We start from the raw sequence: 14045 nt of genomic DNA on the forward strand, positions 1-14045 counted from the left end.
GTGGGGGTCTAATAAGGATCTAAAGGAAATTAAAATTATATGAAAGTCATGTTGTTAGGAAACATTAGAAAAAATTCCATTAAAGACTTGACACAGGACCTGAGAGACGAATCTACTGTTCACTAAAGCTTCAAAAGAAATGGTCTCGGTATACTAGTAAGTGCATTTGCATATACACAAGAATACTCCTAAAAACCTTGAACAAAACAAGTCATCTGTATCTTTACAATCAATCAGGCCTGGTTCATGTAAAAAACACAAAACGTGCACTTCACAGATATTTAAAGGCAATCAGAGATTGAGTGGCTGGAGGTGACACTGTGCTGAATATGACAGAAACATCACATGGGCACGAAGCATGCCGCAACACTGAGCTCACAAGTTCAATAATGAAGCCTGAAGCGTGCACAGACTGCCATCGACCCGCACGAGCGCAAGGCGTACTTACGCAGCAGGCCATAGGAGGAGGATAAGAGGTGAACAGCGTATCTACCCTGTGAGAGCAGCCCTGGCAGCGAGAGGCGGCGCCGCAGACCCTCTGCCTCCTCTTCACGGATGTCCCCTGTGCTGGAGCTCTTCTTCCCCTGCATGGAGTCCTCCTGGCGGACACGCTCAGCAGAGTTATCGACCACTCCAGGGGATCCTCCTGACCGCGAGGCCCCTGAGGGGAGGTAGAAGTTCATCATCTTTTTCAGGGACAGGGCCTCGTAGGTGGAGGCCACCCGCCCGCCCACTGCAGAGGCGCAGGAGGCAACCAGGTTGTTGAGTGCCGAGGTGGGGGTGGAGGACATCAGTCCTCCAGTTGAGGGCTGGAAGAGAAGTGAAAGATGGTCAAAAGTTTAAAGATGTTTGGGTGGAAAATGGAAAATAAAAAGTTGTAGCTTTTTGTGACTTTTCAAATACATTTTTGAGTGAAAGCCGTCATTAGATTTTAGAGAGTGGTGGTCTCCCATCCTGATGCTTTTGTTCTGGCATTCAAACGGCTTCAAACTACACTGGCAGCATTTTAGAATCCATAAACAAATACTGTCAAAAATTACGCAGTTATCGTAGCCACAAGCTAAATAAAACAACTAGCCTAATGGTCAGCTTTTGAACTTTCCAGTTATCCTTGAACATATCGTGTGTGACGCATTGTTTCTTATTTTAACTAGAATCCATACAAAACAAAACCATGATGTGGTGATGAGCGGTGCGTCTGACTTTTCCCCACACACCTGAAAGTTTCTTCTATGTTTTCTGGAAGCTTGTTTCCTGATTTATCATCTCAAACTGTTTACATTTTAGTCAACAGGAAGTGGAAACAAGCTTCCACCATGTTTTATACAGTCTACAGGTGAAATTGACTATGGCTGCTCAAAAAACCTTTGTATGCATTGGTGACAACTACTTTTTTTTACACTCATTAATAACACCAATGCTACTTTTGCTGTTTTCTTTTTTTTTTTTTTTTTTTTTTTTTTTTTTTTAAAAATGACCACATAACTCTAAAACGTCACGAAAGGCATTCCTCAGTTATTTCTACTTCTAAAAGCAGTTGCTCCGGACTTCAAATTACAGTGAACAAGTAAATATTTAACAAAAAGCATCCAGAAACAGTTTGAGAAGTTTAAGATTAAGTTGTCAACACAGCCCCATGACCTGCTGGAGTCTGCTCCTAAACCATAGCTGTTGCTTCCTATATTGGAACAGAGGAAGTCTGAAGCAAAACTGTGGCAGCAACTTTTCTGTGTTCCAGCAGGAAGTTCCTCCACTGATGTTTCAGACCCACCCGTTTGCTGACTTGAAGCTTAAACTCGCCTGCTCCAAGTTTATAAAAGGGGGAGGTAAACCTTTAAGCTGAAGTCACTCCAGCAATCATGGCATCTGATTTTTCACGTACTATTGCATTAAAGGATAAAAGCAGTGACCAAGCCTCCTCAGTTATTTTGGTTGATATAGATCTCACGATTATCTAACAAGACATTTCAAAATCTACTTCAAATAGATTTAAGTAGCAGAGTTAGTGAATCAAAAACAAAACAAAACAACGAATGCTCGTTTTTTCTCTCTACTGTCACGCTGCTCACCAGCAGAGCGTTCAGCCCTCCGCTTGCCTGTGTGTCCGTCTGTGTGTTGTCGGACAGCTTCTTCAGGTAGTCCTTCACGGCCTGCTCGTCTGGATATGGTGAGCTCTTGGCTCCGGCAACAGCATCACTCTCAGCTCCAGATAGAGCCGAGGTGTCTGAGTCTGAGACCTGGAGCATGCCATTAACCAAAGATGCTTCCCCTTCCTCAGAGGCCTGAGGTTGGGAGGGGACAGAGGTGGGGTCAGCAACTGTAGGCGCTGCCAGGGACTCTGACTTTGAGGTGTAGGAGGGGAGGACAGGCTCTGATGGGGATGTTTTGAGACCTGTGGTTGGGTTGGGAGCCTCCAGCTTGCCGTCATCCTCGGTCAGCTCCACGCCAAGCGGGCAGTAGTGGCTGTCAGAGATGATGACGTGGTCCTCTTTGTCTGTCATGGTGTAGAGCAGTTCGTTACACCTCCCACATTTGTCCACATGAGGCCGGTGGCCATCGTGAGACCCCAGGCAGCGCACCAGAGCGAGGCTGTGAGATGTCCCGCAGGCCACCTGTAAAACATACCGACCTGCCAGGTGCTCCACCTTCTGAGGCTTCCACACAGGGAAGACGGCGGCATTGAGGCCCAGCTGGCAACCGCTGCCCCATGCCCACACCTCACGCTGCACCGACAGAGCCAGGGTGTGCTTCTCCCCACAAGCCAGCTCCAGCACCGGCACCGTCTGCGGGGGGACAGTGACAGAGTCCAAGTCCTGCAGGGCAACGGGAGTCGGATTGGGAACAGTGCTAAGGCCCGACAAGCCGCACTGTCCCGCACTGTTCTCCCCCCACATGTGGACGCCGCCATCCTCCGTCACTGCCCCACTGTGAAAGCTTCCGGCTGCGACTGTGACCACCCGCTGCCCACTGAGCGCGCTCTCCAGGGTCGGTTTGGCTGGCTCTGGCACTTGACTCTGCTTCCACGGCAACTCGCCGAAGCTGTACACCTGTCCCCCTGAAGAAGATGTAACAACAGACAATCAGTGTGGGTTAACTTTGATTTATCCAAAAACATCAGAATAAAGATTTAGAAATCACAACATAAAAGCATGACTTCTGATCAATACAAACAGTAAAGACAGAATGAATTCATGAAGATGTGCTTAAGTATCGACTATGACTCTGTGACAAGTCATAAACATGTCCCTCCAAAAGAAAAAGAAGTTTCACCTTCCACCAGGAGAACGCCATGCTGCGAACCCAGAGCGACCTGGAGGACCGGCCGGGGGAGGAGCAGCCTCTCTGGGGTGATGCTGTAAGAGTAGCCCTTCCAAGAGTGGAGCAGTCCTCGCTCGCCGCCGCTGCCATCGTCCCAAGAGCTGGGGGAGAGAAATCGTAAAAATTAGCAAGAGTGAATTAGAAAGGAAGTCTAAGGATCCTTCCCAAGGAAAGGTAGGGAACTGGGTACTGTATTCTGTATTTAGGACCTCATCTAACAAAACTGAGGAAAAACATGACAGAGAATCAGAGGTGCGTGGGTGGCTGATAAAGCAGAGCAGAGGCAGACAAATCGCCTCAGTAGGCGTTTGATCCCCACGCCCCTCACTTCTCCTGAACAACAGATGTTTTGTCAGTGAAAGCAGAAGTGAGCACAACAACTCCATCCTTAGGCGATGTCACATGGTGATCACAGGCAGCCAGCTGAGTGGCATAATCCTGCAGAGAACTAGGAGGGGGATGACTCTGGGTAGACCTACCTCTTACTCTGGGTTTCCATCAATGGGGTTGATACTCCTCTATCAGCATTTCAGATTCAGGACTCCTCCTATTCCTCCTCCTGCTGCCGCCGCCGCCGCCGCCGCTGCTGCTGCTAATTGAGGTTCTGAAAGCAAAAGTACAAACAGTCAAACATTATCAGTCCAGCCACCTCGCAGCCACAGTGACTGAACTATGGGGGAATATCCAGAAGGAAACCCCTGAAACTCAAGCCAACAGACTGGGATGTCACAATAAAAGTGCTAAGGGCACATTTTTATGTATTTAACCCCTTAAAACTCCTCAGGCATCTGTTATTAGCCGCCGGTAGATAACATTAGCTGATTAGCCACAGAGCTAGTTGAAACCACAGGTGTCGCTGCTCTGTTTTCTGGATTTTAAAAATACCTTTATTAAAGATACATTTCCTCACCAGCCGGCCGTCTGCGCTGCTCCTCGAGGTGTTCACGTAAAGAGGTCGCTGACACACGCGGTAGTGAGCGTGTTTAGACGCTGTCTGTTGCTCATTTCTGTAATGTTGACACGCTGAAGATCGTCCAACTGTCAGGAGGTCCCACTCCTCCGCGGGAGCGAGCCGGAACGAAGAGAGCGCGCCTTAAAGGGACAGCACACATATTTTTATAGGACGTGTTGTTGGTATCACAAGTTGGAAGATTTCAGCTTTTGGTGAGAGGAGTCGCCTTCAGATCGTATTATCTGCCATATTAGCAGGGTTTCATAGGCGGGAAAGTGTCAGGGCATCAGTAGAAAGTTCACAGATTAAAATGTAACACATTGGACGAACATAGTCAGGCAGACATGTTTATTATAGCCAAAAAACTAACAATAAATCTTAGCCACCGGAGCACTAGATCCTCATGGTTCCTTGTGCAGGTTATCCACATCTTGAATCCAGAGTGAGGTAAAGCAATGTTTTTAACTTCGCAAGGGTAGTTTGAATCTAACTCAGTGTGGCCCCTTACCTAGAACCAATTGAGGAGACCAAGGGCAAAGTTACCTCTGACAACAGCACTTCTGGTATGCCTCTGGATGTGAGGTGTTTTGAGCATGCCCAAAAGCAGGAGCCCCTGGGGCAGACTGGCAGACTGTTTTTAAAACAGCATAGAAATAGGAATATTATGCTTTTCCTCACAAATGTCAGGTTTAAATGCCACACACAGTCCAATGGGCAAGCTTTAAAAAGAAACTACAACAGAGTGAGACCTCTTATTTGTTTCCTGCTCTCAGGCCCGGCTCAGCTGCTGCCGTTGTTGTGACAGACTCTACGGAAACCGGAGGGCTCAGGATAGAAAGAACGCAAAGTCTAAAAAGGGGTCAACAAATACCCTTATGCAACTCTTAATGACTTTAAAACAGTGACTGGCACTATTCCACAACAGGGCCTTTATATAAACAGGCTTTTGTAATATTTATATATAAATACTGAAACATATTTAATTTCTCATAATTTTCAATAATAAAATGAGAAAATGCACTAAATACAAATCCTGTAACATTAAAGTCTGTAGCCTGATCTATGGTATTGACTTCGTTTTTTTTGCTACTTTCATTTTATAAAACAAAAGAAAAACAGAAATATAAAAGAATAATCTCAAAACACAAACCAATCGCCTCTGGCACCTAAAATATAAAGGGGAGGTTGAATAAAAAGAAATTTTAAATATCCAACAGCAACCATACATGTTATTTATCCTCCCAAATCAGAATCAATCTATACACATTTGAGTATCAGAAGATAAAAGTTGGAAATGTTTCCACAAACTGATAACAAATAACACTATCAGTGTGTTTTATACAGATATGTCCAAGGAAGATTTATTTTCAGTTGGTGAAGTTTTTTCATAAACTTTTAACTATGAACTATAATTACAAAAAAAATTTGTGTTACCTGATATTTTGATGTATGTTTTGGTTTGTTTGGTTTTCAGTATTTAAATGTGTCACTCGAAGAGGATAAACAAGATAAAAGATGAATGTAGCTTCTGGGTCGGAAAAGTGAAGCCAATGTGGAAGTGCCTTAAATTGTTATTCTTACTCATGTCCAGCAAGAGGGCAAATCCTGTGGTTGCAGAAAGACTTGTGGTTGTTTGAAAGCTACACTTACTGCATAATTTATGAGTTACACCTTTCTAATACTGGTTTGGAGCCTTCTGAGCTGTCTCATTTCTTAATGGCACAGATTCAAAAAAGTTGCTGGAAACATTCTTCACTGATTTTTGTCCATGTTGACATGGCAGCATCAAACAATTGCTGTGGATTTGTTGGCTGCACGCCCATGATGAGAATTTCCTGTTCCACCATATCCCAAAGGTCCTCTGTTGGATTGAGATCTAACAGTGATCATGTGAGACCGGACAGTGTGCGCACACTGTGTCTGAGGAGGATGTGCGGAAGTGCTTCAGGAAGGTGAACGCACGCAAAGCTACTGGTCCGGACGGGATTCGCGGCCGCGTCCTCAAGTCATGCGCAGCTCAGCTGGCTGGAGTGTTTACACACATCTTCAACCTTTCCCTCTCTCTGTCTGTAGTGCCAGCCTGCTTCAAAATGGCCACCATTGTCCCTGTACCCAAATCCTCCACCATCTCCTCATTGAACAACTGGCGACCGGTAGCGCTGACCCCCATCGTGAGCAAATACCATCGTTCCCTCGAAGCTGGACAGGAAACTGCAGGATCTAGGACTGAGCAGCTCCCTCTGCAGCTGGATCCTTAACTTCCTGTCTGACAGACGGCAAGCGGTCACCTCATCCCCCATCACACTGAACACTGGTGCTCCACAGGGGTGTGTACTGAGCTCTCCTGTACTCACTCTACACCTACGACTGCAAGGCCACTAACAACTCCAACATCATTGTGAAGTTTGCGGATGACACTACAGTGGTGGGTCTTATCACCAAAGGTGATGAGACGGCCTACAGGGAGGAGGTCAGCGCCCTGACCCACTGGTGTCAAGACAACCATCTCACCTTCAACGTCGCAAAGACAAAGGAGTTGATAGTGGACTTCCGGAGGTGCAGAGAAGTACACACCCCCATCACCATCAACGGCGCTGCTGTGGAGAGAGTGAGCAGCTTCCGCTTCATTGGTGTACATCTGGCTGAGGATCTTATGTGGTCAGTACACATAAACAAAACAGTGAAGAAGGCGCAGCAGCGCCTCTTCTTTCTCAGGAGAGTGAAAAGATTCAGCATGAGCCCCCGCATCCTCAGGACCTTCTATCGTTGTGCCATTGAGAGCATCCTCACTGGATGCATCACCACCTGGTATGGCAACAGCACCGCTTACAACCGCAAAGCTCTCCAGAGAGTAGTGCGGTGTTCTGAACGGATAATTGGAGGTGAGCTTCCCTCCCTCCAGGACATCTACAGGAAGCGGTGCCTGAGGAAAGCGGGGAGGATCATCAAGGACTCCAGTCACCCCAGCCATAAACTGTTCAGACTACTTCCATCGGGAAGGAGGTTCTGCAGCATCCGGTCCCGAACCAGCAGACTGAGAGACAGCTTTTTCCACCAGGCCATCAGACTGCTGAACCATAGACATAGACAGGCCACACCTCACCTTCACTACTAGAACTTCAACATTATGCACTCCATACATTAATGCCACTTGTTTTGCACAATATCCTACCAACCTCTGTATATTTTATACATTTTGTTTTATTGTTTACTCTATTTAATTTGTAAAATATGTATACACACACACACACATATACACACATGCAGATATACATATTTAGTATACACATTCACTAATATGCATACACTCTTATATTGTACATATATTTATTCATAGAATTCTCAGATTTAGCCATTCTTATATTTTGCTTGTTCTTATGTTATTGTATTTTTGCACACCTCTGTTGCTGTGAAGCTCGCACACAAGAATTTGACTCACGTGTACTGTAACAGTGTACCTGCACATGTGATGTGACAATAAAAGTGATTTGATTTGAATGTTGCAGCAGAAATTAAAATTTATAAGATTGGAAAATGTTTTTCAAATCTTCAAATTTTGGTGAGTTGGTGTAAACTGTAGCCTCAGTTTTGCTATTTTTAACTGACAGAAGTGGGATCTGGTGTGGTCTTCTGCTGCTGTTGAGATGCTCTACTGTATACTTTTGGTTGTGTGTTTTTTTGTGTTATTGTTGCCTTCGAATAAGCTTGAAGCAGTCTGGCCATTCTCCTTCGACCTCAGCAAGATATTTTCCCCAGGAGAACTGCTGCTCACTGGATATTTTCTCTTTTTTAGTCCATTCTCTGTAAACTCTAAAGGTTGCATGGGGAAAATCAGCAGTTTCTAAAACAGTCCGACCAACAACAATGGCAAATTCAAAGTCACTTAAATCACCTTTCATACCCTTAGCTGCCATGTGTTTGACTGATTAGAAAATTGCGTAAAGATCAGTTGAACAGGTTTACCTAATAAAGTGGCCAGTGAATGTGTGTGAAAACAGCCATCAGCTCATTCACTCTGTGACCTCAGCAAACGTATTCTTGCTGATTTTACTTGCTCAGTCGCTAGTTTCAAATCTCACTGAATAAATCATGAAGCTCTTTTTGTAAGTTACGATCATTATTAGATTTTCCTGGCTGTAGCGTCATCAGTTCCACTCATCACATCCAGATTAAAAATACAAAGGTGACAACAGTCAAAAGAGTCAGCTCGAGGTTTCGTAACAGGAATTCACTAACCAGAGAGCGACATCACAGTTGTTAGGTCCATCTTTGACACTGTTGAGGGCTAAAAGGCAGGTCAAACTGTTTCATATTTTTTGTTTTTGTTGGGAGCAAAGTTCAACTCCCTATTATTATTATTATTATGTTATAACTGTACACTTTGGCATTTCTAGTCTGGTCTGGTGTCAACACACAAACTTCCAGACTCCCTAGAAATGAAACGACTTCTGAGGCCTTTGGATGTAGCAACTCCAGAAATGCTCATTCATCTGTCACCCCTCTGCAGTCAGCACAGTCAAACTTAAGATTTAAGGTCCTCCAGCTCTCCAGTTCACTTCTCTCCTTCCCCTGGTGTCGTTTCCACTCACTGAGTAAGGTGGCACTAAAATCAGCACTTTAATCTGCTGATTCAGGCACTTTGCATGTCTGACTTCCAACCCCAGACATCACTTCATTCAAAATAGAGAAATACAGTCAAGGGATGCTATCATGCACCGCCTGATTGAAGTTGAGAGACTATTGACCTTGATGGAGTGTGTGTATGTGTGTGTGTGTGTTTGGCCTCAGCAGACACTTATAATCTAACTCTGATCTTGGGAAAAGTGCTTACTTTCCGACCTCTTTCCCTTAAAAGGAATATTAACAGGAGCTTTGTGGAGAGGATTCAACTTGGATTTAACACCATCAAGGAGCTAAAAAGGGAGCAATTTTTATAAGATGTTATATCTATAGTACTTTTCTAAGCTCCACAACAGAGGTTCTTTACTCTTTCAGCCTACTAGTACGTGACTAGTACGTTTCGGCATGAGCCCCCGCATCCTCAGGACCTTCTATCACTGTGCCATTGAGAGCATCCTCACTGGATGCATCACCACCTGGTATGGCAACAGCACAACTGCAAAGCTCTCCAGCGAGTAGTGCGGTGCTCTGAACGGATAATTGGAGGTGAGCTTCCCTCCCTCCAAGACATCTACAGGAAGCGGTGCCTGAGGAAAGCGGGGAGGATCATCAAGGACTCCAGTCACCCCAGCCATAAACTGTTCAGACTACTTCCATCAGGAAGGAGGTTCTGCAGCATCCGGTCCCGTACCAGCAGACTGAGAGACAGCTTTTTCCATCAGGCCATCAGACTGCTGAACACGTCATAGACACCTCAGCTTCACTACTGGAACTTTAACATTATGCACTCCATACTGTACAGTAATGCCACTGTTTTGCACATGTCTCACTCTGTATATTTTATTTTATTTATTTTATATATTTTATTTATTGTTTACTCTATTTAATTTGTAAAATATGTGTACACACACACACACACACACACACACACACACACACACACGTAGAAAAATATTTAGTATACACATCCAGAAATGCATATACTATTATATATTGTACATATATTTATTAGTTTCAGATGTAGCCATTCTTGTATTTTGCTTGTTTACATTATTGTATTTTGCACAACTCTGTTGCTTGTGAAGCTCGCACACAAGAATTTCACTCACATGTGCTGTACCAATGTACCTGCACATGTGATGTGACAATAAAAGTGATTTGATTTGATTTGACCACTGAATGTGGTCACGTACTAGTAGGTATGTTTGATCTGTTCTTCCTGTTGGCAAACTGGTTTACCTAAGAAAACTACAAAATCGGGGCCAGTATAAAAAATAGCCAGACATTTGTTCATGTCCACTTTAATGTTCTCTTTTTTGCACAAGTCAAGGAGCATTTCAAGACACATTTCACATGTGACAAATAAAGAATCTTGAATCCTGCTCTACTACATACAGTCATGACAAAGTCTTACCTCACTGTGTCCATTCCTGAAACATCCCTCTGACATTAATGTGTAGATAATAAGTGAGTGAACTGTTCAAAAGACAGCATATAACCCTACAAACTACAGTCCCAATCAAAAGTTTAAGACCACTTGAAAAATGGCAAAAAATCATATTTTGCATAGTAGGATTTAAATAATGTAGAGCTTCAACATGCAACAAGAAGAAATGGGAGTGAGAAAAAACCTTTTTTTGAGCATGCAATTTATTGAAAACAGTGCTTAAACTGAAACAGGCTTACAGCTGATCAATAGTTTAGGACTACATTCCTTTAAAAGGCCAAATCTGTGCAAAAATGTGAATTCATTGTCATTTTCTGTCAGGTAGTCACACTGTCGTGATGTTCAGATGGCAAAGGCAAAAAAAGTTCCCTTTTTGAAGGTGGTTGGGCTGTTGAACTGCATAAGCAGGGTCTCTCGCGCCATCGTTGCTGAGGTGGGATGCAGTAAGACAGTCATTTGGAATTTGTTAAATGAACCTGAGGGTTATGATGGACTTGAGCTCCATAACCTTCAGACGGCATCTGAGACTGAAGGGCTTCAAAAACAAAATAACATCTTTAAAGGCCTCGTCTCCTTGAACGCCACAGAACTGACTGTTTGGACAAAAGAACAAACATGAGACACTGAAAGGTGGAAGAAAGTTTTATTCTCTGATGAGAAATAATTGAACTTTGATGGTCCTGATGGTTTCCAAAGTTACTGGCATGACAAGCAGATCCACCTGAGATGTTTTTTACGCTGCATAGTGGAGGGGGCACCATAATGGTTTGGGGTGCTTTTTCCTTCAGAGGAACAATGGAACTTCAGGATGTGCAGGGGGGTCAAATGGCCGCTGGCTATGTCCAGATGTTGCAGAGAGGATCCGTCGTGACTGAGGGCTATTGTCTGCATGGTGACAACTGGGTTTTTCAACAGGTCAATGCTACAGTATACAATGTCTGCAGGACAAGGGACTTCTTCCAGGAAAATAACATCACTCTTTTGGAACATACTGCGCATTCCCCTGATCTAAATCCAATTGAAAACCTTTGGGATGAATAGCAAGAGAAGTTTACCGTATTTTCCGCACTGTAAGGCACACTGAAAATCCTTTAATTTTCTCAAGAATCGAGAAAAGATCTCGCATCAGAGGAAGCTGAAAATCCACAACAGACGGATGGTTCTTAGGCTCCATCATCCTCGAAATGGGTAGAAGTGGTAAAAAATAGATGGACCAACTCTGTATGAAAACACCTGCCTCGTGTGAGGCTCGACCTTCAGATTATGAAACTGATGCAGCCGAACGCCCACACATAAAGGAACTGTGTATTGGCCGGGAATCGAACCCGGGCCTCCCACGTGGCAGGCGAGAATTCTACCACTGAACCACCAATGCTCACTGACATGACAGTTTTCTCACCGAATTCGCGCCATTGCCCAAGCGCTCCTCTCGAGGTGCAACGGAAAATATAGCCCGATACAGCCACGCGTCACTCATCAAGACACCTCTGTCGCAGCTCCCTGATGGTCTAGTGGTCAGGATTCGACGCTCTCACCGCCGCGGCCCGGGTTCGATTCCCGGTCAGGGAAACTGTCTTTTGACCCACCTCCGGCTTACCCGAAAGGGACAAGCGGTAGACAATGGATGGGTTGCCTTTGCCACGTACGGTGTATCAAGCGAGGCTCAAGGCACCATCTCCCCCCAAAACGGACCATTCTTTGAAGCCGTCAACAAATGAAGCAGAGTTACCAGTTCTTCAAGCCCAGGATGGGCTGCCGTCTTGGAGGTGAAGTGTGTGACAGGACATCCAAAAAATCTGTTGCCGAACTGCGCATCAACACATGCCTCGCGTGAGGATAGAGCTCAACACCTCCAGTTTTCGAGACTTACTCATGGCAGGCGACAATTCTACCGCTGAGCTAACAACCCTTGCACGTCCGAAAATTGTCCCGCTGAATTCATGCCACTCTCCAAAGTCTCCACTCAAGATGCTTAAAATGGATGCACAAACTCTGTCACGTGCTGTGCATCAAAGCACATCGCTTGCGTGAGGCTACAAGTCACTACCTTCTGATTTCGAGATTCACGGGTGGCAGGCGACAGTTCTACCGCTGAGCCACCAGCCCTTACAAGTCTGCCAATTGTCCCGCCGAATTCGCGCCACTCTACAAAGTCTCCTCTCAACAACATCTTGACTTAATGCAGACACGATGTCCAACCCAAGTTTGGTTTGCATAGACTTCTTGTTCCAACTTAACAGTCAGGCAAGAATGACTTCAAATTATCCCTCTCAATGGACCCTGTTGGCAAAGAAACTCCAGGCAACCTCCAGAGACTCAGCTCGGGAGCTGCTGATAACCAATTATCAGCCCTTGCTCATCCGCTTCCAATGCAAAGACATTCCTAACCCTACCTGGACAAAGTGTCCAAGAAGAAATAACAGGTAGGAGTCATTTGGGAGCCAACGTGTGGTGCCCCGCAATTCTGACCTGAGAAAAGAAAGAGGAATTGTGGTGAAAGTTGGATGAAGTGGTTCCAGAGGGCCAGCACGCATCCATAGGGGAGGATCGCCTGCCACGTGTGAGTCTTGAAATCAAACAGATGGGAAGGCTTTCCACGGGCAATGGCAGAATGATTTGGATTGATCCCTGTTCTAGATCTCGCATCAGAGGAGGCTGAAAATCCACTACAAACGGATGGTTCTTAGGCTTCAGAGTCCTCGAAATGGGTAGAAGCTGTACAAAATGGATGGACCAACTCTGTACCAAAACACCTGCCTCGTGTGAGGCTCGAACTCACCACCTTCAGATTATGAGACTGACGCGCTGCCTACTGCGCCAACGAGACTGACGGGCAACAGGAAAATGGACGATTTCTCGAAGCTGCACAGAAAAGAAATTCAGCTTGGACAAACAAAGGCGAGTCCCCAGGTATTTAAGCCCTGAACGGGTTTTGGAGGTGAAGAGTGCCACAGGAGATCCTAAAAACGGTGTTTTGACCCAGCTCGGGCTTACCTGAAAGGGACAAGCGGTAGACAATGGATGGGTTGCCTTTGCCACGTACTGTGTATCAAGCGAGGCTCAAGACACCATCTTCCCCCAAAACGGACCACTCTTCTTTTGTCTCGTAGTGCCGTCTTAAATTAAATTCCTTAATTACAGCCACATTAGCTCCACTAATAAGACACACGGGTTTACCAGCAATGTCTGTAAACATATATTCAGTCACCCACTGGCGCTGGCAGGGGACAATTCTAAGTCTGCCAATTGTCCCGCCGAATTCTCGCCACTGTGCAAAGTCTCCTCTCAACAACATCTTGACTTAATGCAGATACGATGTCCAACCCAAGTTTGGTTTGCACAGACTTCTTGTTCCAAATCTTGATGCCGTCTGGCCGTGACCGAGAACAAACTTAATGCCCCCCAAGCATAAAGGAACTGTGCATTGGCCGGGAATCGAACCCGGGCCTCCCGCGTGGCAGGCGAGAATTCTACCACTGAACCACCAATGCTCACTGACGTGACAGTTTTCTCACCGAATTCGCGCCATTGCCCAAGCGCTCCTCTCGAGGTGCAACGGAAAATATAGCCCGATACAGCCACGCGTCACTCATCAAGACACCTCTGTCGCAGCTCCCTGATGGTCTAGTGGTCAGGATTCGACGCTCTCACCGCCGCGGCCCGGGTTCGATTCCCGGTCAGGGAAACTGTCTTTTGACCCACCTCCGG

The 14045-nt window shown here is 45.4% G+C and overlaps 1 protein-coding gene, 1 long non-coding RNA gene and 5 other non-coding genes across 9 annotated transcripts in view; 3 read left to right on the forward strand and 4 right to left on the reverse strand.

Moving 5' to 3' along the window:
• Positions 1-4399, reverse strand: part of als2b (alsin Rho guanine nucleotide exchange factor ALS2 b) — a 29981-nt gene extending 25582 nt beyond the window's left edge. Inside the window, exons 1-5 of one of the 3 annotated variants that reach the window (XM_040051434.1) lie at positions 4229-4399; positions 3798-3922; positions 3271-3419; positions 2070-3055; positions 494-809 (exon numbers count right to left, since the gene is read on the reverse strand). In XM_040051434.1, the coding sequence (XP_039907368.1) occupies positions 494-809; positions 2070-3055; positions 3271-3419; positions 3798-3817 (1471 nt within the window). In that variant the 5' untranslated portion in view covers positions 3818-3922; positions 4229-4399. Of the gene's footprint in view, positions 1-448; positions 810-2069; positions 3056-3270; positions 3420-3797; positions 3923-4228 lie in introns of all 3 variants that reach the window. The other 2 variants (XM_040051432.1, XM_040051435.1) reach the window with 2 other exon arrangements.
• LOC120746142 lies at positions 706-7233 on the forward strand. Its single transcript, XR_005698789.1, has 3 exons — positions 706-820; positions 4826-4833; positions 7221-7233. It is a non-coding gene; the product is annotated as an uncharacterized LOC120746142 (long non-coding RNA).
• A 4408-nt stretch (positions 7234-11641) lies between these two features.
• Positions 11642-11712, reverse strand: trnag-gcc. The gene has a single exon. It is a non-coding gene; the product is annotated as a tRNA-Gly (tRNA).
• Positions 11713-11834: 122 nt separating this feature from the next.
• On the forward strand, positions 11835-11906 carry trnae-cuc. Its single transcript has one exon. It is a non-coding gene; the product is annotated as a tRNA-Glu (tRNA).
• A 1185-nt stretch (positions 11907-13091) lies between these two features.
• Positions 13092-13164, reverse strand: trnam-cau. The gene has a single exon. It is a non-coding gene; the product is annotated as a tRNA-Met (tRNA).
• A 593-nt stretch (positions 13165-13757) lies between these two features.
• Positions 13758-13828, reverse strand: trnag-gcc. The gene has a single exon. It is a non-coding gene; the product is annotated as a tRNA-Gly (tRNA).
• A 122-nt stretch (positions 13829-13950) lies between these two features.
• trnae-cuc lies at positions 13951-14022 on the forward strand. Its single transcript has one exon. It is a non-coding gene; the product is annotated as a tRNA-Glu (tRNA).
• The last annotated feature ends 23 nt before the right edge of the window (positions 14023-14045 follow it).

Source organism: Simochromis diagramma, unplaced genomic scaffold (assembly GCF_900408965.1).
Source record: "Simochromis diagramma unplaced genomic scaffold, fSimDia1.1 OVJJ01000107.1, whole genome shotgun sequence".
NCBI classification, from domain to species: domain Eukaryota; kingdom Metazoa; phylum Chordata; class Actinopteri; order Cichliformes; family Cichlidae; genus Simochromis; species Simochromis diagramma.